The sequence below is a fragment of the Seriola aureovittata genome, chromosome 14 (genome assembly GCF_021018895.1).
Source record: "Seriola aureovittata isolate HTS-2021-v1 ecotype China chromosome 14, ASM2101889v1, whole genome shotgun sequence".
NCBI classification, from domain to species: domain Eukaryota; kingdom Metazoa; phylum Chordata; class Actinopteri; order Carangiformes; family Carangidae; genus Seriola; species Seriola aureovittata.
The window spans coordinates 10,955,193-10,978,382 of NC_079377.1; the positions used below are offsets into that span (position 1 = coordinate 10,955,193).

Sequence of the window (23,190 nt, forward strand, 5' to 3'; positions counted from 1 at the left end):
CGGTCCCTAAAGCCTCCTTTTCTATTTATGTAAAGTCACTCAACATGGAAAATGCACTTATGAGTCCCTCAATCATTAGTTTTATGAACACCTGCTCTACAGTGATGAATGAATGTGCCTATACTGGAGCTAAATCATTATACTCTAAACTCTGTTTATGTTAAAATTTCAATTGTTAACTAGCAAGCCAAGCTGCCTCTTGTTCTCCATAGACAGTTTATAATTCATTAGTCCGTATGTCATCACCACAAATTAGCTGTGGAGCTGTGCCGATGCACTCGATCTGTGTAGAATAAGGTCTACAACAACAGAATAAAGACAAGACAATGGGGAGATATTACCATGTCTGACATTGGTCTGTTGAAATGATACAACAAATTAGCAAGTTTAAGCAGATTCCATTCATCATTTTCACAAATTAAGTTTACATTATGTGTCACAGAGTAATTGTATGAGAAGTTTACTACATTTACAATACATGATTTCTGGGTCTTCATGTATTACTTTGCCTGTTCTTAGTCATAATGCCAAAGTTTTGATCTCTGTTTCCAAAGCACTCTATTAGCACTCTGTTGTGTTTTGATGTGTAAGCTGTCAGCAATGTCTTCGTCAAGGACGTCACATGCAAACCTCTAGTTACAAGTAAGTCTCTTAAACCATTTGACTGTGCTGCCAAACCAAATCTTCTGCATTAATCTCATGCCATTGCAAAGAAGGCGAGCATTTTTTCAGGGCAGCGTCATCCTGGATGGTAAGAGTCTCTTCTAAGGTACAGTCAATAAAGTACAGTAAGGCTATTCTGACTCTAATCAAATGCTTTCAGTAACTTCTGAATTACTCAGCAAAATATATACTACTGAACTCAAAACAAAGAAATTACAGGTGTTTCTCTTTCAAGGACTTTCTACATCTTCAAAAAGAAAGAATAAACTCAATATAACCCCAAAAAACAGCTCCATTGATTATATATGTGTGACACTTAATATGCAAATATGTGAATATGTAAAATCAATTTGTGTTGGTGATTACTCTTTTACATCAACAAATTAACACATTTTTTAATTCCTTGTTTGTTACCCCTACAGAAAATATAGTGGCAAATCATTAATCATAATGAATAACGGTGCCTATAATGTAGCTTTGTGATGTACACAGCTGCAATCCCATTACAAGGACTATAATTTTTCCTTACTGGTGTACATTCACCTATTTCCACTGGGAGGAAAAACGATGAATACAGAGCTGAGCACTGAACTTGACCTCCAACTACCACAACACATTAAGTCAATTTATATGCACAGTCACACAAAGTGTTAGGAAAAGTGTCTTTCATGATACTCTCCTTCCTTAACTGCTGCTGTCTTATCCAAATTAAGATTTTCTCACTGATTAATTCCCATCTTGAAAGCACTTGTGCCTTCTCCCACTTAATCACAAAGTTTTGCATGCAGGTCTACAGGATCATGACTTGGAGATGAAGTGACCATGCTACTTACAGCTACAACCATGCAAGGGGCTGTAGACAAGTCTCACTACAGAGGTATCACATTCCTTGTCTGTGTGAAGGGGTAATAGTATTCCCATCATTTCTGCACATGCATGCAATACACGCAGCTCAAATGCCAAACCCTGCAGTCACAATTATTCTGCACCTTTACACGACTGATTCACACTATTGAGGATTCTGTAGATGTTGTTACTTTAAACCCACACGTTATTTTACCTCATTAAGTTTGGTAGACAGCGACGTTGCTGCACCATCTGCTGTAAACCTGCATCGATTTAATTCCAACGTGCATTTATTTTTGTAGGCTAGTATCACACACATCTAACCGCTTGAGGAAGGTGCAGGCACAGCGCTAAACCTTGGACACTTACAGTTATCATAGTCTATCCAGTCTCCCCATCAATCATTCAGCCACTTTCGGTCCGTGCGTGGCAATAACTTCTCACTAACACTTTGCAATATTCAAAGAAGCGTGTTTCTCTGCGCGACCGCTGATTGGCTGGATCATTTTATTTTTTTATTAATTACGGGATGTAGCGGTTCATAATCTCTCAGTGTCTGACACATTTCTCACTTTGTTGCAAACAAGTGATGCAACACGGTACATGTTTACTGCTGCAGAGCGTTCATAAATCAGAAATAACCTGTTCATAAAGCATTTGTCCCGGTTGGCAGACAAGTTGGAAAGATCAAGCCATGCATAAAAAATAAAACACTTTAATGCCAGGCGACAAAACATGCAAAATGTTTCCGTTATAATGGGGCTTTCAGCAACATTTTTCAGTTAACACGCTGATTTTTAAATTTAATGTGAGATTAATTTGGTCTGTAAGTACTTACAATTGCTGCGAAAGTTTCCTCTAAGACAAAAAAAAAACAGAAAGCAGCGAAAAAAGCATAATCCATGTGTGATTACGATCAGTCCGATTCCGGATTCCAGGACTTGGAAATAAAAGTCACAGTGGGATCGCCTGCTAGATCGCCGTCCTTATTAGTTGCACCGAGTGGCCCTCCCACTCTGTCATTATTACTGAAATGCACTGACAGAGACTTCAGCAAACAAGAGGAACACACAGTGAAAGCTTTCATATTAGAAGAAATAAATGCCCGACTGGAGTTCAAACAAACTCTTATTTAACAGAGCCAGGTGCGGGAATTAAACACCGTTTGATGTATTATCATCTCATCAAATGTTCTGTAGAAGGCCTAATGCATTCGGATTTGCTCCCCTTAATGTGCGTTATTAGCAGAAACTGTTAGGTTAAACTGAAAAGTAAATATCGGGAACAACAAAAAAAGTCTTAACACATATTCATCTCGACAAAAGTCTTACCTGTCTATTCATCACATAATACCCAACAGAAAGAAATGAAACAGAATAAGCTATAGATGGCCCTAAATAATAAAGTGACAGCTTTGAGCTGTAAAGGCAGGCCTTGTGCTACAGCAACATGCTCCGTGCTCATACTATTTCGGTCAGAACACGCAATTGCCATGTGGCAATACTATACTGCTATATGGAAAGAAACAACTCCAACAGTCACTGTACTCTGTGCAAGTGGCAGGCTGAGTTTCGAGAGCAGGTTTAGCAGTCTCATCAGTGTCCTGTCCTACAGACTGTTAATTCCTCCTTTATTCCACTGAGGGTCTCTCTGTTGAAAATGTGTCTGACAGCGTTTCTATATACCACATCCATGCTGTTCTATTACTGTGTATTTAAAACTTAAGAGTTAAAAGTAACTAAAGGTTTAACCACAGGTACTTTGTCCACAGTTTTGGTTGAAACAGCACACCAACAGTTCAAGACACCCGGTCCATAGAAACAGGTGTTCAGGCTCTACACACAGAAGTGTTTAGACAGATGATGATGAACACACCCGCCCCTTCAGGACACACACAAAGGCATACTTTCAGAAGTGTGATAGCAGAAACAAAGACACAACGAGAAAGTGGTTTAAAGGAGCAACTGGTGATTCAAATTAAGCAGATGGCTATATTTCTTTGTTGAAAACTGTACAAACATGACAGAGTGGTTACATTTTTCTTTTAGACTGTAATTCTTTGTTTTTTTCAGTATGAAGAGTGAACTACTTTAAGTGTTTGCAGCTGATTATTTGCCGCCTTTGTCACAGTTAACATAGAAAAATTACAGATTTTTCTGTTACTAGAATTCCATAGTTTCATAAAAAGTCTGTCTTTTCAGCTGCAATGCTGCCACTGTGACACAAATTCAACACAAGCTGATGTATTTATTTCTACTCAGTCTCAGTTCCAGTGTCTTCTGGAGTATGGTGTAGATTGGCGCAGTATTGTGCCCTCTGTATTGGCTCTCCATTTACTAGCAGTTAAGGAGTGCCTTTTATAACCAACAATAGATTTCTAACAAGATTGTGCACAAACAGTTACAAGTTCTCTATTCAACAAAAATTACACCTCTCCATCTGCAATCACATTCTCTAAGGTTCAATAAAATAATTCTTCTACCTGACATGCAGAGAGGGAATTCCAGCTTCTCTGCAAGATGGCATCTATAACACTTGCAAGAAATGAGATATTTCTTCCAGATACATAATAGCTGTGATCAGAAATCTTCACCATGAGGCCTGTGGATTGTTAATTTTGAAAAGAAACAATGTCTCAGTTTTCCATGAAATACATTTTTCTTCACCTCCATTGTATTGTGGTGGAAGCAGAAGTCTCAGTGCTGGATAACTTCGAACCATTGCAAAAAAATTTGGGATCATTGTGAAAGAATGAAAATGGCATGGTGCCTTGTTCGCCAAGCAAGCTACAACATGTACCTTTCTAACAGCAACTTCACACATGTCCAATACATATGTCCATAAAAAGCTTACATCAGGGCATTCAAGGTCTCTGCCATGAGATAAATTCCTTCCAGTGTGTGCACTTTAAAGCTGGGGTAGCAGAAATCTAGAAAAGAAAATTAAAACAAACCAAAAAAAAAAGCCAGAATTTGAAAATAGCTCTCCCCTCACAGGTATATGCATGTGTTTCATTCATGCATGCAACACAAGCAACACAGCTATAGCCGTGAGCCTTTGGCTACGGTTAGCAGACGGCTAAACTGTTAGCAACATTCAACATAGCCACTCATCGCCTGCTTTCATGGTAAATTTACCTACACAACCAAACAACCAGCAGGACAATGAAGTTAGCAGCCTGTTACTTGAGAAGTGCAGAAAATTCCCTCCGTCTCTGAAACGCTTCACCGACATTGACATATATGACATATAGAATTCAATAACATCATGCAACATGACAAAAGCTGAATTTCAATTAATGAATTCAAACATAAGCTTTTTTTTGTATTAAGAAAGTAATATAATCTAGAGATATAAATACTATACTATACTATACTATAAAAACTTTCCCAGATATAGAATGCTATTGGTGGACTGCATCATTTAGTTTAAGATTACAGTTAGTGCATCACCTAAACTTATGTGCCTTTGCTGTCACTAAATAGATAAAGTGTGTCTCGACATAAAACAAGTGACAAATACAATCCACCAATTATTGCTTCAAAGTAAATGTTCGAAGCACACAAGGCTCCCAAAGCTGACAGGAGGCTCTAAAATATACTTGAGATTATTGTTGTTTGAGAACTACTCACTTGTATTCGGAGCCAAGAATGAACATCATAGAGAAAAAAGTTATTTATGCAAATAAGGAAATTAAATTGCAATGTAATGTAAATTACATGCCTTTCCAGGCTCTCATTCACTTGTGAAGCACAAACTGAAATATGGATGTCTTAATCTTAAAACTTATTTATCCAATAACTACTGATAAAGACAGGGATTAGTTTTCAGTTAAACAATTACTGTATGTGCATATACATTGTGTGTATGTAATACATTGTCATGTCTGGATTCCTGACTGCTGATCAGACATTACAAACCTGTAATTTCTGAGAATGAGATCAGTAATTTTGAATAAAATATTCTCCTATCACTATCTTCACTTGGACCATTGCCCTTTACTCACGGTGTTGTGAAAAGCCATTGGTCGCTGCTCTCTGGGCAAAGACAGATTGTCTGGGTTTCGTGTGCCAAACCTGTATGAAAAAGGGTGAAATTGCATAATTTGTTATCTTGAATTTAGGGGTGGTGCACACCTTTTAATCCTCACTAAATCACACTGCCAGGGGTTTTCAACAGCAATTCTTTGATAGTTCCAATGAAAACTGTTCACACCGTGGTCTGTGGATTTACCAGAATAACCAGGACATTGTTTTTCAAAAAAGACAGCTCAAATTAAATTCTATTAACCTGACCCTCACGGTATAGAGTTGGAGATAGAAGTCGCAGAACCTATAAATAATTAAATGAATAATACAGGCAACATATCCAACATTTACATGTAAGGACATGAGTTTATTGTGATGATGCTGGAATACAGAAAAATAAACTAAACCAATTGTCAAAAATTAATTCTGTCATTTAAAATTCATTGGAAATTAATTTTTAGAGCAGTTTTTCCAAAACCTTTTCTCATGGGAGATGTATGCCTCTTATTGTATTTCTGAGGAATTTCCTTTTGAAATATTATTTTCGCAATGGCATTTCAGCTTTAACAGACAATTCACACTTCACAGTGAAAAGTCAGATAACAAGGGAGACAGGGGGATGTGGCAAGCAACAGATGGTCATGCTGATTCTGTCCCCAAGACATTACATTTACATGTTTGGCGCCCTCCTGATGTGACAGAAAAATATTCCAAGACATAATGCCAGAAATTGTCCTTTTTGCCCCTGTGATTTTCAGAGTCTGTGCATCATATGTTTTAGTCAGACAAGCAAAGTGCTTTGCAAACATTTGGTTAGCCTGTTTGAGCCCTTAATCATTGCTTTACATTTGAGAGTTTTGCATACGTGACAAAAAAAAAGCCAAAATTACAAATACCACATTTATCCTTTGTCAACATACAGTATATCAGTGTTTTGAAGACATTCGAGGTTTCCCTAAAAATTGCTCTTTCCTGCTGTTGCATATAAAAATGTAACAAACAATAACATTAGTTAAGTTACAATTGTGTGTTAACAAAGATAGCAGCTGGAAGTGACATCTTCTGGCTAACAGTGTACAAGAAAAATATATTTAATACATAAAAATGTGAAATGGAAATAAAATGCAATACTTTTACCTGATAATAAAACTGTGCGTTTTGGTGAGTTGTCACACAAGATGAGCTCTGCTAATTCACCCTTTTCACAGGTGAAAAGCACAGGTAAAACTTAACTAGAGGTAATTTTGATAACATTTTCATAAATCTTCTTTTTACATACATGTTAATGGCATACCTCTTACTATGAAGAAAGGTAAACACCTGTGAAGTCATGCAACTCCCATAAAGGCAAGGCATCAGTGGTTGTGCATTGAGGTCAAGTAATAGCAGTTGATTTAGTTGCAACCATTTTTCCATCCGTTCTCTCCATCAAGCTGCCTTCACCGTACAACTTATCTTCTAAGGTGACCAGATATCTGAAATGAAAACCGGGGACATTTCCATATATGATTAAAATATCCATTTTTTTTTTGTTGTTGTTGATGAAATAAAAACGGGGGCAAAACAGTTGCCAACAGCCTCGCAAAATAAGGAATCATCCCATAATTGCGCTGGCAACAAGTGGCAGCAAGTCCACATATCTCGTAGTTTTATTCAATACATTTGTATATATTAGTATTTTTATTTTTTTATATTTTATTCTACGTTGTTGTTTCGTCTGGCGCTGGAGAAAATAATGTAAACAAAAGAAAAACTCCTGGCTTTAAAATTTAGCAGATATGGAGTTAAACATCTCATACCGCCTGAGTTGAAGAAGCCGTACCGTGCATGCAGAGCCGGGGCTGAGCTAAAGGCTAGGAGGTGGAGATATAAGCCTTTTCTACCATCGATCCTCATGGGAAATGTCAACTCCCTGGCTAACAAGTGTGGTCTCGTGTGTTTCACGGAGACCTGGTTAAACGACAACACTCCCGACCGTTGTGTGGATTTACCCGACTTGACTGCAGTACAAGCTGACAGAGACGCCAGAGCAAGTGGGAAGAATAAAAGGTGGAGTACTGGTTCTTCTTGTGAACAATAGATGGTACAACCCCGGTGACAGTGAAGGAGGAGATCTGCTGTCGGGATATTGAACGGTTAGCAGTTGGTCTTAGACCGTACTATGTACCGAGGGAGTTCTCTCACATCGTCGCCATTGTTGTTCACATCCAACCACTAGCAGAGCCTGCAGTCGCGTGTGACGTCATCCACGAGACTGTTGCAAGAGTACAGACCCAGCACCCTGATGCGTTCATTGCAATATCGCGGGATTTTAACCAAGTCACTCTCACCTCTCACCTGACTGGCTTCACTCAGTATGTTGACCGTCCCACAAGGGAAAATAAGACACTGGATCTGTTCAGTGCAAATGTCAAGGAGGCCTACACTGCTTCAGCTCTACCACCACTTGGCAGATCAGATCATAATCTGTTTTTTCTTCAGCCTTCTTACAAGCCCTGTGTACTGAGGCAGGCTGCAACCACCCGCTCATTCAGGAACTGGACCCCAGAGGCCAGTAAGTGTCTAAAACACTGTTTTGAGTGCACAGATTGGAATGTCCTGTTGGAGTCACAGAAAAATGATAAAAGCAAGGACCCTGACCTAGAATGGCTGAATGTACCACTGACTACATTAACTTCTGTATGGACACTGTAATACCAGCAAGGACTGTACACTGCTTTCCAAACAACAAACCCTGGATCACCAGTAAGATCAAGACCCTCCTCAACCAGAAAAAGGAGGCCTTCTGGGATGGAGACAAGGAGAAGCTCAAGTGTATGCAACATGAGCTGAAGAGGAGATTAAAGTAGGCAAATGAGGACTACAAAAGGAAAGTAGAGAGGAAGCTGCAGCACAACAACACCAGAGAAGTGTGGAAGGGGATGAGGACCATCACTGGCTATAAAGAGAAGAACAGCCAGGCAACATCAGGTGATGTGGACAAGGCCAATGAGTTCAACCTGTTCTACAACTGCAGCTGCAACTCCCTCCACACTGGGGTCAAGTCTCCTGTCCTTTACAGCGGAGGAGGTGAGGGCAGCGCTCAAGAGGCTACGCCTTGGATAGGCAACAGGCCCAGATGGTGTGTGTCTGAGGCTGTTAACCGACTGTGCAGCCCAGCTGGCTGAGCTTCTCCAGAGGTTCTTTACCTTAAGCCTTCAAACAGGGAAGGTCCCGGTCCTGTGGAAAACATCATGTCTTGTTCCGGTACCTGAAGTAGGACGACCGGCTGAGATAAGTGACTACAGACCGGTGGCCCTCACATCACACATCAAGAAGACCCTGGAGCGGCTGCTTCTCCACCTTCTGAGGCCACAGGTTGAACATGCACTAGACCCCCTACAGTTCCCCTACAAAGAACATATTAGAGTGGATGATGCTGTCCTTCACATGCTCCACGGGCCCATTCTTACTTGGATGAGCCAGGTAGTTACATGAGGATTATGTTCTTTGATTTCTCAAGTGTATTTAACACCATCTAACCCCCCATTCATAAAGACAAGCTGGAAGGGAAGGGGGTGGATCCCTGCGTCATGTCCTGGATTGTGGATTACCTGACGAGACGACCACAGTACGTCAGGCTGGTTAACTATGTCTCAGGGACAGTGATGAGCAGCACTGGGGCTCCACAGGGGACTGTTTTGGCTCCGTTCCTGTTCACTCTGTATACGGCAGACTTTCAGGAAGCGTATCAGGAATGGGCAGGAAAAGGAGTACAGGGATCTGACGATGGCCTTCAGTGAATGGAGCGACAACAACTGCCTTCTTCTGAACAGATCCAAGACCAAGGAGATGGTCATCGACTTTCAGAGCCAGTCAACATTTGAGGGAAGGACATTGAGGTGTTGCACACTTATAAACACCTAGGTGTGCACCTGGACAGTAAACTGGACTGGTAACTGAACACGGATGCTATCTACCTGAAGGGGCAGAGCCAGCTCTTTTTCCTCAGGAAGCTCAGGTCCTTTGACGTTTGCAGTCAAATGCTGCACATGTTTTATCAGTCAGTGGTGGCCAGTGTATTTTTTTATGCTGTAGTCTGCTGGGGCAGCAGCATGTCCAACATGAACACAAGGAGACTGGACAAGCTGGTCAAAAAGGCTGGGTCTGTGCTTGGCAGGAGTCTGGACTCACTCAGGACTGTTGTGGAGAGACACATGCAAAAATACCAACCATCCTCTCCACAACATTCTCGCTGGACAGGTTATAAAATCAGGATCTGACCATAGGCAGTCCAGCCATGTACTATAGGTTTTGACCTAGTCTTGTTTATTCACAGTTAAAAATTGGGACATTTCCAGGGACAGCTCCAGCCAGGGACAAGCCACCAAAAGCGGAAACATTTGGTCACGTCTGGTCACCCTCAACAGCCAACTGAAAGACATCAGTTAAACCATGCTCACCTCTGAACAGTACTTTGACATACACTCGATTTGTTGTATAAATTCTATCTTCACTCACTTCTTCATTCTTACCTCATCTCCCCTCTAGCGGTTGTTAAGATGATTAACATATATATATAAATAGCAAAATGTGCTGAGACCTGGCGGAACCTGGATCAATAGCCTCCTTTGTGCACAACAGTGTTATTCTATTTGCCTCTAATGCTCTGTATTTTTAATATTTGCATCAATATAGTCAATGCTGTTGAAATTTTGTTAGATTTCCCCATGTGTAATATATATCCAGCCTGCTGTATGTAGAAGAAACCTAAACTGTGTGGTTTTTAACATCTGCCAATTTGTCTCTTTTCAACATTTTCAACCTTCTGTATTTCCAATGGCTACCTTTTTGCATTTGCTTTTTTCAGCTACCTCTCCATTTTCCAAGACAGCCATTGCTGCTGGCAGACAGAAGCTCAGATGAACATTTTGGTGTTATTCTGAGTTGCTTTTCAGATGCTCGGAAAATGGTTGTTTGATATATGGGACACAGTATATTACAGTATATTGATCTGACTGGAACTGCTCTTAGTGATAGTATTCATGACCAACCAAACAACCAAACAAAATGACTTCTCGTTGATACCGTAGCTGCAGGATGAGGCTGAGTTTCAACTCCCTGAATTTCAGTGTGTCCTGTATATTCTTCTTATGATTCATTGCTTTCACATGTTTTAGTCAAAATGAAAATAATGTGAACAGTTCACAAAGCCACAACAATGGTAATGGTTCAGGATGACATGCTGAGTATAGAAGCTGCATACAAACCATCAGGTTTCAATGAGCTGGTCCAGTCTTCACTGCAGCTCTCTAAAAATCATAACATTATTTGATAGTTCAACGAGCAGCAAAACCCTCTCGTGACAACTAAGTATCTCTTCCGAAGATGCCTAAAGGATATGAATTTCTCTTTCATTTTGGTATCTTTGGCTTTTCATTTTTCATGGAGCTGAACATAAAATGTGTGGGGCTGTTGTCAAACAATGATAAACGGCACTGATCATGTTAAGTGCTCACTCTCTCACACATATGCACATTAAAATGCACACACAATGAGAGAACAGTGAAATATGTTCTTCAAACTAAACAAAAAACAATTTACTGTTGAACAACTTTGTTCTCTTTATGCTAATGCAGTATATGTGCACTGAATCTCATAATGAACATGTGTAATAAATACAGTACTCCCCTCTTTGGGTGTTTGTGTAAGTGCACGTGTGTAGCATCATATTTGTATTGGATAAGTACATACGCAACCTCAGCAAACATTATTGTCTTGCCTTGAATTCAATCCTACTAATCGCTGCATTCTGATTCTTCATTGCACCAGTCAGATCACAGTTGTTAAAGGGCTTTAGAGGCAAAACACCTGTCCTTTTTACAGGATCATTTACTAAATTGACATATGGCAAAGCAGTAGACAAAGGCAGCATACTGTGTGTTACTAATCTGTATGCAGACATATCCACTGATGTGTACCTTTCATGTGCTCATAAAAATCACAAAAGCCATTAAGGAGTCTCATTCATCATTTCTGAGAGCTCACCTGGGCATGAAAGCATCCAGTCCTGTATGTAGACAGAAAAAAGAAAGAAAGAGAATTTAAAAGATACAATAACATGTCAGTTTGGCCTGCAGCTACAGTTCTGTAGGTTATTCTTGAAATATGAGAATATAATTGAACCATCCATTGAAGGTTAATGAAAGAAAATCAGTTGGTGGCAACCTCATTGGGATAGCTGTGTGATACGGGTTCTCTTTGATATCAACTCAAACATTCAGTGTTTTGGGCCAAATGTTCAACATGCAAGTGCAGGGAGTAGTAGAGAGTATTTTTAATCAAAATCACTGAAAGTCAGTCGGAGGTCATTTAAATACAATATGCAAGTCTTGAGAGGTTCTTTAAAAAGTAAACAAAATCTAACTTTATATTTCACCAATACATGATCCTGACAAACATTGTCGTTCTCTGTTATCGTCATACACTGTGTTGCACCTACAGTATTTGCATAAGCAACGTTCTGTATTGAATTTTGTCATTTAGCATTTGTGGATTTCAATCTCCTGTCTGTACAACAAACTTCCCTTGCTTTACATTGCATTGTGGCTGTTCGTCCATAACCTGACCTCATGTAATATTCACATAGTATTTTACATAAATTTATCTACAACTGCATAGCCAAATTTAAACCAACAGAATCATAAAAGAAGCAAAATCCTACTTTATCACTGTCTGTTTTAGTCACGTGAGCTCCACCTGTTTTCTCACCCAGTCAGTGGGAGGTCACGTTAAATGGTGACAAAGCATTTTCATTTTCAAAATCAGATGGACAAATTTGATGGGGGCCACAGCTATTGTAGTTGGAACTATTTCTGCAACATCTCTTGTGCTCTTCAGCTGGGCTTGGAAAACTGGTTTGGAAAAAAAGTGAAGAGCGGATGAGAAGTGGATGTGATGCTATAATTTTGCTGTGAGAGTACTATCATCCTCTAGAGATAACATGGAATAGGTAACATGGGTTTGTGATTTGCTCACTGAAGCAGCCCCTCCAGCTGACTAAAGTATCATTACAAAATGAAAAGAAGGATAAAAATAACAAACATATAATCAAATGTAAGATATCTAATCTCCAAATCCTCCATTGAGTGACAGAAATTATACTTTCCTACCCTCTTTTCAGCTTTTAATAGACTTTGGTACATGCTTTGCATTAGGGCACATTGCCAAGCTGCATGATAAAGGCATTTGCAGTTTTGAAAGGTTGCTTGAATTAAGTAGACCTACCTTCTCTGTGCAAGTGAATAATGGGTTGTGAATGAAGACATTAGTTTAATTAAAATGTTTAAAGTCAGGGGCATAAATTAAGTTTAGATGTATGGTTATTGATTTTAGTGAGTTGAATTTGAAAGTGTCTAATTCAATAGTGACAAACTAATTAATTGGTAAGAATGTTCCTTATTCCAATTAGTAACAGACAAATTTTCCCCAGTACAATATAGAGAACTGTTATTTTCACTTTCAAAAAAGTTTAGAGTCTCAATGTCACCATGGACTGTTTTAGTCCATGCCTTGCAAAAGTAATTACTCAAGTAGTAATTTAATTTTGTCTCAATAATTCCAGACATGGTGAAGCATGACTGCACATTCTTAGACTGTTGTAATTTAAGGGACAATATACTCCATAAATGGAGCCGACTTCTGTGACACAGTGCACTTAAAACTGTGAAAAGGGAGGCAGAATAAAAAGACAGCAAATTCTTTATGTAAAGATACCATGGGGTCTGTATGCAAAATAAATTTGATAAGAACTGAAGGAAATGGTGAGTGTGTCTGGCATATTGGTGAAATCTCGCCATGTACAAAGAAACCTTCACACTGACTGTTTCACTTCACACAGAGTCTGGAAAAGTTTAGATAATCCCATTGCTGCATAAGTTTGGATCCCTTGCTGAATGAAACAGAATCTTATACCCATCATACCTCTAAAGAATCAACTTTTTTGAAAACTTGAGTGGTATCACTATTGATGCATTTTTATACTTCAAACAAATACATACAGTTGTAGAGATTGATGGCCCCTCTAGTCATTGAGTAGATGTAAAAAAAGAAACAGCGTAACATGTTTCTCAAGTAGCTGCAGAGGTATCTGACAGTACTGATTTCTGTTATATTGTGAAATTCAAATGGAAACTGACACTATGTTCGAAATTATGCGACACATATGAATAAATATTGGTTTTACTTATTCCTGAGGGCCTATAGTGAAATTTAAGCATACATGGCAGACATTTGTATAGTAAAGACACACACGCTAATTATTGCCTACAGTGACGAAGCAAACCTCCACTCTGTCATTCCTACAATCAAAGTCACATATTTTTGGTTAAAACTTGTTAACCAAAGAGGAAAACAGAAATGAGAGCATAAACCTCGAGGGCACAGACCAAAGAAAAGAAAGAAAACAGAAGAGAAAAATCTGTGATGTATAGAAAGCAGTGTTCTTTGCAGTTGACAATATGAATTTTACTCAAAATACACTATTATATCAGCTGAGTAACACCAAAGAGAGTGGCTGTTTGCTTGTGTGGGCCATTATGGTGGATAATAAATAGTAAGTATTACCCCAATGATCATCTCTACACATGGGAATGCATCTACAGGTGCACTGCACTCTTAATTCCTGTGGCCTAATTCACCAAGTTTAAAGCTTAATGCTGGAACCAGAGACTGGACAAATACTGAATGTGTGTATGATGCATGCAAGAGTTAGAAAATGTACGTACTTTATACCAAAACTGATATGATTTTGTATGCTGTGGACTACTATGTGTGACAGAGATGTTACCGTAGATATTTAAAAAGCATACAGAAAAGGATGAGAAGAAATATAGACTGACCTAACAGGATAACGGCAAATAATAGAGAGATCATATTATCATATTTAATAAAGGTGTTTACATGGCATGTGGTCCATGGGTCTCCTGGGTCCAGTCAGGGCACATACCTAATGGATACAGAGCCCATGTGGTTGTCTCAGGTATCCCCTCGGTTGGCCAAAATGTCCCACTGATGATGCCTTGATGTGTCTGTAGCAGAAAAAGAGCCATGATCCTAAATGTATTCCTAAATCAGCTGGCACAGGGGTGTCTTTTATCTGCCCTGTATAGAGTCTGTGAATATCCTTTAGTTTTACTGAGTATTAAGAGGATAACAAATAAGTGCCTGTCAATTTCACTAACTAACTAACATATTGAGTAACAGTCAAACTATATTCTATGGTGGAAAGTGACCAAAGATATTTAGTTACTGAGAAATGTAATTTACTTTAAGTATAATTTCAAAACGTTTCAAAGTATTAAAATATAAACAGCAACTAATTACATTGTAGAGACATATAAAAGTTAATCATCATCATCATCATCATCATCATCAAGAACATTGTGTTAATAATTTTTCTGTAGCTTTAAAAGTTGAAGGCGGAATTTTTACTTTTACTAATTAAGTAGGCCATTCTGTGTGGTATTGCTAATTATGCCTACTTATAAGTAGGATATCTGAATACTTTTTCCACCACCGATGGTAATATTCTTGTACTGCTGGTATCCGCTGCTTCTGGTAGACAGGTTTATTAAATGTGACAGTTGTAATGTTACATTGCTGCTCCGTCCACCACCAGTGAATCTGAATTCAGTAAAACTCCTGTAATTCTCAACACACATTTGAACATACGATCAGGCATATGGACTTTCTGCAGAGACGTCACGGCTGCTGCTCGCTCTCCCACCGTGGTGACGTCACCAGAAACACGTGGGTTTGTTATTGCAGGAAGTGAAGATGGCGGCCCAGTCGTTTCTCTCCGAGTCTGTGCTCGGGTGGTCTATTTTCACCTTTATACTTTTGGTAAGCAAGTACAAAGTTGCCTAATCGCTACATTAAGCAGTGGGGCGTTAAGCAATTAGTTTGAGATGTGTTAGCAGGCGAAGAGGTTGCTTGGTTAATGAATTACCCGTCGCGACATGGCTACGGTGTATTGTGTATGTACGTCAATATTGGCTTTGGGTTGGTGTTAGCTAACATTAGCCGTGACACACTTAACAGGCTGTTGTTTTGTAGAAAGCGCCAAATGTTGTATTTAGTGTAATTTTATATTGCATAGTATTAGAACCAATGTAAAACACCACGACGTCGAGAATAGAACCTGGAACTCTTTCTTCATTTTACAGAAAATTAACATCTCCGTTTTGATGTTTCTTGGCAACACCATGCAATTAAGTTGCGTAGCTAGCTGTCAGCACAGGCTTTTAAAATGTGCTTGACAGAAATTCTTCCGAATAAATAATTTCGTGCTGTTGACTAAAAGGAAAGTGTGCTTTTCATCATAGATACTGTGAACGCACATGTAACAATGTAATCCTCATGTAACATATCCTGTAAGTCTTAATATATGTCCCATGTGAAGACTATGATTTCAGTAGTGCTTGCCTTGAAGTTGGTCAGCTAGGTAATCTGCTGCCCAAATTAGCAGTCATTATCTAAGCTGCCATTTAGAGTCACATAGCTAAATCAGAAGCCGCCCAGAAGAGTGCCTGGATGCCAATAAACTGCTCTGCTTTTCTAGTCACCACCACCAGCGCTTTTATTTGAACAAACCTTTCAATGGATCTTATTTGGATGCAAAGCTTGCGTCATTACCTGGCAAAACAAGCAGCCAGAAGCTTAAGGCTGCGGGCCTGTTAATTGATCCTGTCTGTGAATGGCAGCCCTTGATCTGAAGGGACTAGTTTTAGCAGTATCCTCTCTTCTTACAGCTTGTGTGCCTGGAATATGACCTTGTCATTTTGGAGCCCCTCTTTTGCTTCTCTGTCAAATGAGTTTCCTGCCAGTTACAATAGCAATCCCTCTCCTTCTCTCATTTGGTCTTTTTCATGTTAAACTGCAACAGAATAAATAAGCAAATTCATGAATTAATTTTAAGATTTTAAACAATCTGTAGTACCCTATTGTTCTTCTAGTAGACATATTAATCCTGTTACTTATAAAAAGTCAACTTTGTATTATTTCCCCTTTGTGTTCAGGCTATACTGAAAGAGGATAAGGAGAGGGAGTATGATATAATCAGATCAGCTGTTCCATAGCACCTGCAGGCTATTTTCAGTATATAATTCCCTACTTGTTATGTAAACACTTTGAGTTTGAGTATTTCTTTTTGGCAATCAACGACACGCACTTGAGCTAGTGTTTCTAAGCAGTGTTGATCAAGCATAGGAGTACATTATGGTTCAATAAGATATTGCACTGCTACACTTGTCACTGTTATATCACATTATATTCATTCATTCTTTCATTTATGTATTCTTTCAATATTCACTTCTTCTGACATAGCCAGAAGCCATATCAGCCATATCTTTCTGAAATTATATTCAATTATATTCAGATCATCATTTTATTGTTCCTTATTATAGTATTATTCCATTTATTTTAACTTGATTACTGTTTTTTCCGTTTAGTTAATCCTGGCTTTCTGTTGGGTCTACATTCGGAAATTCCAAAGTCGTCAGGAGAGTGAAGTTGTTTCAACTATCACAGCAATATGTGCACTGGCCATTGCTTTGATAACGTCTGCACTTCTACCAGTGGATATATTCCTTGTTTCATTCATGAAGAATCCCAACGGTACCTATAAGGTTAGTATCTTTTCTGCTAACAATCAATTTGAGAAATGCTAATGACTTTTCCTGAGGCAGCCTTTAACTTTGCTTTTTAATTTTCTTAGATGGTGTGAATGTCGTTGTTGTCCAAACTAAAAGCTAAAAGCATTTCTTGGCCCATAATTTTTTACCAAGTCATTGCATTTGTTTCTATCTATTTGAAGATTCAGCAAAGCGTGTAATGATATTTTCATTTGAACAGCAGGTAATTTGTTGCTTCATCTGGGTTGTGAACTACTTTGATTGCTAAAGGGTATTTTTTTGTTTTTTTTACTATTTAGTCATGGCCACTTGACATAGGCTGCACACATTAACTCATCAGGAAGATAATCCCTCACTTACTTAATCAAACATGATTCTTAGTGATCTCTAGGTGATTACACTTTGTAATAAGATAAAAAATCAGTAAAGGGGGATGAAAGCAAGAGGTGGCTTTCCGATAAAATATAATAAGTGTAAAGGGAGAAATCAAAGTGTCATGAGAATGTTAACTTCTGATGGGAGAGATCATTTGAGCTTTTCTCAGTGCAGTGAGAATCCCTGACACTTCAGAAACAGGAATGACACAAACATTCTCCTTTAGATTGTTGCTCTTCAAAAACAATTACTGGTTTTTGATCTTTTTTGCAGATTTTCACAGTTTTTTTTCCAATTAGAGAATTCATGCTTAAAGTAAAATGCAGAAAATGCAATGATGGACAATTTCCCACACCTGTGCTACACATGAATAAAAATTGATTTAGGCGAAGGTCTGACTGCTATGAGTTGCCCCCCCCCCCATTGCTGTAGGTTTTGCATCATTCTCTATTTATGTCTGAATTCAGTTTGTGAACCTAGCTAAACAAAGGTGTCAGATCCCACATGTTTGCTAGTTTGGCATGACCTACCCCTTCCCAGGGTCTTGGGCTCATTCATTAACATGTATTGTGGTTTTTGTTTCCATCCTTTTCTTGAAAAGTTAAAATAAAAGATTATGGTAAACAAATAAATCATTGAATTAATACAGTAACCAGAAAATAAACTTCTCCCTCTGTGTTGGTTTCAATTATTACACTATACTTTATACTCGTGATTGTTTTTTCAATGGGTTTCTCATTGATCGTTATATTTTCATCATTTCCTTTACTGTTGAACTTAATTCCAATTTTAACCATAAACTTTTCCCTTGTTAACTTCCAGGAATGGGCAGCAAACAATGAGACAAGAGGGCAAATTGAAGACACTGTTCTTTATGGATATTACAGTAAGTATTCTTCATTCTTTTAATACCTGTCTATGTAGGTGCCCATGAAAAAAGTTAAGTGAATATTTTTGAACGAAACTAGGTCTAAACTAGAGAGGATTCTTTACTGCTGAACTTTGGAGAAATTAATATATCTATCTCTGGATTAATCCTTGTATTTGAATATTTTTATGGTGTTTATCTGTTTTGTGATTGCCTGTGTGCAACGTCATTCTCCTATGATTTTAACTCAATCTCCTCTTTCATATCATAGTAGTTCCAGTGCAATTTTAGTAACATCTGGGGTCTAACTCACTCACTTAATGAGTTAGCAGGCTAACTTTTGGATTTACACTGGTTCTTTGTTTTCCACAGTGGTGACTCCTTTTCACACAGGTTACATGTGCAGTAATTTGCACATCTTACCTGTTCTGGAGCAATTTCATTCAGACTGACATTTTAAGATATATTAAAATGTTTAAGATAGTGTATATTAAAAGCCCATACAATAGTTCACTGATTCTACAACATATTGTGGCCCTTTTGTTCTTTTTTTTTATAATACGTTTTACAAACAAAACAAAAACATGGCATTCAGATGAATGACACTAATTATACAAGGAACTAGAAATGGGCAGTGCTGTTGAAGTAATAGATAGTGAAAAGTCCTTTTCACAGGGTAATGTTAATGGATGGGTGGAGCAATTTGCTTTCCATGATGATGCAATGTTACAGAAATATCCAAGATTTACATTGCTTCCTGGCAAAATGCCCACAGTGACCATTAAAATGAATAAAATCTGTCTAAAAAGCAAGCAGTTTACATCAGTCAACTATAGCTGTCAATAAAAAAATCAAATTTATTGTAGCATATGAAGTATGCTGAAATGTTTTTCATTTCATGTCCAAAACTGACTTTTACAGTAGATTGAGCACATACAGTATACCTATCACTATTTTACTGGTGAACACGAGGTGAACTGTTTTCATGACTGTCATATGACAACACAATTTAGTATAATTACCCACTGTGTCTTAATGATGGACAGTGATGATCATATTCACTCTTGTTTTCATGCTATTTGAAGTTTACCAAAATGTATTTCTCATTGAATGTGCAGATGCTTATATTAAATAGTTTTCATACTGTTTCTTTGCACTTATTTTATAATTTATAATTTTAGTATTATTTAGTATTTTCTAAAGGTATATATTTGTATCATTTAAATGTGTTTTTATGTTCATAACATATTTTCTTTGTTGCACCTCACTATTTATGGTTCTGTAATAGCTTAATTTCCCCATGGGTACCAATAATTTCATCATATATTAAATATGCTGCTTCACATGTATTAATGTTGCATGTGATTGGCTATTTTTTACAAACTGTTCCTCCATGTGAAGACAGTCAGGACATGATAATCCGATGCTTACACAATAAATTGATAATCATGTTTATGAGACTGTTTTCTCAGGATTACTAAAGGGGTTGTGAAAACAGGTTATCAGAAAAAATACCCATTTATTATAGGTGATTGTTTTGGTGAGGTCAGTGTATATATCTATATATGTGTGTGTGTAAAATCTACTAAAATATTTCCAACATTTTGTTCAAAATAATGAACAGTCTTAGACAAATGTAAATATTTTTGGCATTCAGTGTTTCTCACCAAAATGCGTAACTCGTATCCTTAAAAGCCCCACATGCCCATGGTCCACCTACACATGTAATTTACTTTCACTTTGCCTTAGAAGACATTTTCTGCAGATTTTGTGATAACCACCCCTAATAGTTTTTCATTACACCCTTATCATATTTCTTGGTTCATGAAGTTTGGTTACCTCCTGTAACACCTGTATAGCTCAGCCTAACTTCAACCTGACTAGAGGTCTAACTAGTCAGAATAAGTGATCACATCACGCATAGCAGACATGTTGGTTGCACGCAGTCTCCACAAGACGGAGCTTTTGGGTCTTTGTCAGACCAGTTCTACGCATGTGAACCTGCGCCCAAAATAGAATAGGAGATGTACAAATGTAAACTTGTTGATGTCGCCATCTACAGCCAAGTAAGGTAATAGCTGTTGCAAATTTGGCACTTGTGCCACCTACAGGTCATTGAGTGTCACAGCAGATTTTACAGTTCACTCATTCATCACCAGTTAAGGTATATGATAAATAAAAATGAGATGTACCAACAGTCCAGATTGTGGCAGTAAAAAAAATGTAGCTACAATATTACTTTCCAAGACAATGGCTACCCAAAACTGTGCTTAAACTTTCATCAAGCTAGCCTTCACTTATTTCACTTGTTGTAATTGTCGCATTTAGCTTGCATTAAATGAAATTATAGTATTTTACTAGAACTGACATTTTGTTTTTGGCTTGTTGCATACTGTGTTGTATCATTAGTGTGTTTGTCAAGCATTCAGTCAGACATCTTGGGCTTATCTTGCCCAATTCTCTTGCTAGGAAGGAGGGCACGTCCAGTCCCCATGGATCGCTTCCTAATTCCAGTATTTGTGCGTGGTTGCAATTCATGGGGACAGTATCCAGGCTATTTGACTGATAAATTCCTAACTCAAAGCTATTAGTGCCACTGAAATTTCTTCATGATTGTCATATTAAAGGATAACACACGTTTGTTGTCTTTGATGATAGCAAATTCAGTCATGCCAAAGACACTAGATCATAAGTTGTCTAACAGATGCTGGCTTAAAGTGCCTGTTAGCAACACTGTTACGTACCGTCTGTTCCGAAATGCCAAATGCAAGGAAGACAAGCTGTCTCTTTGCCCAGACAGCCCAATCAAAGAAACCACTTCCACTGGTATAATGACATCAGAAAATCAGCTTTCACAGGATATGAACACAGCACATGAGTCCAGCATTCAGGAAGCCACAGTATATTGTCCCTTGGACACACAAATATGATTTCATACACAAAATTGATTTTTCTGTTAGTATCTATAGTTTGGATTAGACATCCCCTTAAATGGAAACTTTGCTTTATAGAGACTTAAAAAATGAATAATTCAGTAGGCTTAGTCTTTAAACCTGGGCCATGTCCTCTCAGTAATTTAATTCATTTAATGGCCTAACTGCTGAGAAACCATGTTCTTGGTGCAATAGTTACACTCAAGAAATTTGTTACACATCGAAGGAAAAGCTCATATAGTTGGTTTAGTAACTGCTTTAGTAGGTATATCTCTTATCTTAGAAAGCTTGAGAGTACATCTTAAGCCACAATCTCTATAATTGTTTTGAACGGTTGCTGAAGTTGGTGTTTCATGCGTCCCTTCATATCGTGGTCCCCATGTCTTTTTATAGACTTATTCCACATAAATACTTTTATTTTATATTGTATGTTAAGTAGGCATTATTGTCCAATATATAGTTTGATCATGCCATTCACAACACAAATTCAAAAATTTTTTCACATAGATTTTCTTATCTATTTTCTTAGCTGAAAAATTCTTAGACATATCAGGAGTATGCATTCTAGTAGCTAGGAGAGAGAAGCTTGAAAGAGTTAACTACTTGCCTCAAGCATGTATACTTGTGATCACAGCTCGGGGAGTGTGTGGTGCCGAATGAGCTACTTGCAAATTTGTTGTGCTTGTAACCTTTGGCTGTTGATAAGGAAGGTTGAGTGCTTGTAAAACTGCTTAAAATACAAAAATCTGAGCTTTGCGGGTTTGATTGATATTGTGCTCAGTCCCTCAGAGCATATTTTTGGAATCAAGTTATATTGCCTTTCAGATATTGCAAATGCATTCCAAACCTAGAGGTGCCAAATATTGACCCATCACTTATTTTGACATGTTCCTTAGCTCATTGCATTTGTTATGATAAAATTTGAAGCTGTTTCCTGCTGTACCAAAATTAATTTGACTATAGGTTGCACTCATATTTTGTGAGATTGTCACATATTGGCTGTGACTCCAGGCAGTGGCACAGGCCATTTAAAGTTCTCTACAATTGTTTTTCTAAAAAGTCAGATTGGATTTATGATGTATTTCTATGTGACTACACAATCTCTGCAGTGAATAGATGTTTGAGAAGATGACTGTATAAGAAGGCTGGGTGCTGACGCTGAGAAAAGTCATACAAAGTCATACTTTGTTGAAGGCTTCATCAATTGACTAAATATCAAAATATGATAAATCTAATTTTGGCTGCACAGTCCATTATACAACTGTGTTCTTGTTGTTTATTTAAAACTAGAGAGACTATTTCCTGTTTTTTTTTAAGGGGCATCACTTTATTATTTGCCAGTAGGTGGAGACCAAGCTCCATGTGTGTTTTATGCACAGCTTTCTTCCAAATCTAACTTTTAAGTTGAATTTTTCTTTAAGGCCATATTTGACAGCACTGTCCATTTGTCTCTTCACAAATGGAATAATTACTGGGTTGACATAGATGTTTCCTATTTCTTCCAGTGGAACATGTTTTTCTCCAAGTTAGATTGATTTGTATTCAGTGGTGATCACAGTTAAGAAGCCATGTGTATGTCAAGTGGTTTTAAGAACTGTGCATTATTTAGTTGAAATCACTTAATGGTGTCCCATAGCTGTCATTTGGTGAATTTCTGTCAGTTACTGGTTCAGAAATATGCAGATTTTTCTTTAGACACACATGTTTAATCAAACCTGTAATTGACATTGTGACCATTTCTGTGGCAGCTTTGAATCCACTTTTCTGCTGTATAATTACCCTGTGGAGGTTTACAAGCAGAGTGT

General features: G+C 38.0%; 2 protein-coding genes across 5 annotated transcripts in view; one reads left to right on the forward strand and one right to left on the reverse strand.

The window, feature by feature from the left end:
• Positions 1–2,601, reverse strand: part of LOC130180987 (collagen alpha-1(XIX) chain-like) — a 94,860-nt gene extending 92,259 nt beyond the window's left edge. For all 4 annotated transcript variants that reach the window (XM_056394698.1, XM_056394697.1, XM_056394696.1 and 1 more), the window contains exon 1: positions 2,348–2,601. The gene's annotated coding sequence lies outside the window, so the exon portion shown is untranslated. The remainder of the gene's footprint in view (positions 1–2,347) is intronic.
• Positions 2,602–15,297: 12,696 nt separating this feature from the next.
• lmbrd1 (LMBR1 domain containing 1) overlaps positions 15,298–23,190 on the forward strand; it is a 56,729-nt gene continuing 48,836 nt past the window's right edge. Inside the window, exons 1-3 of the mRNA XM_056395906.1 lie at positions 15,298–15,419; positions 17,027–17,203; positions 18,407–18,470. Of these exons, the coding sequence (XP_056251881.1) occupies positions 15,354–15,419; positions 17,027–17,203; positions 18,407–18,470 (307 nt within the window). The 5' untranslated portion in view covers positions 15,298–15,353. The remainder of the gene's footprint in view (positions 15,420–17,026; positions 17,204–18,406; positions 18,471–23,190) is intronic.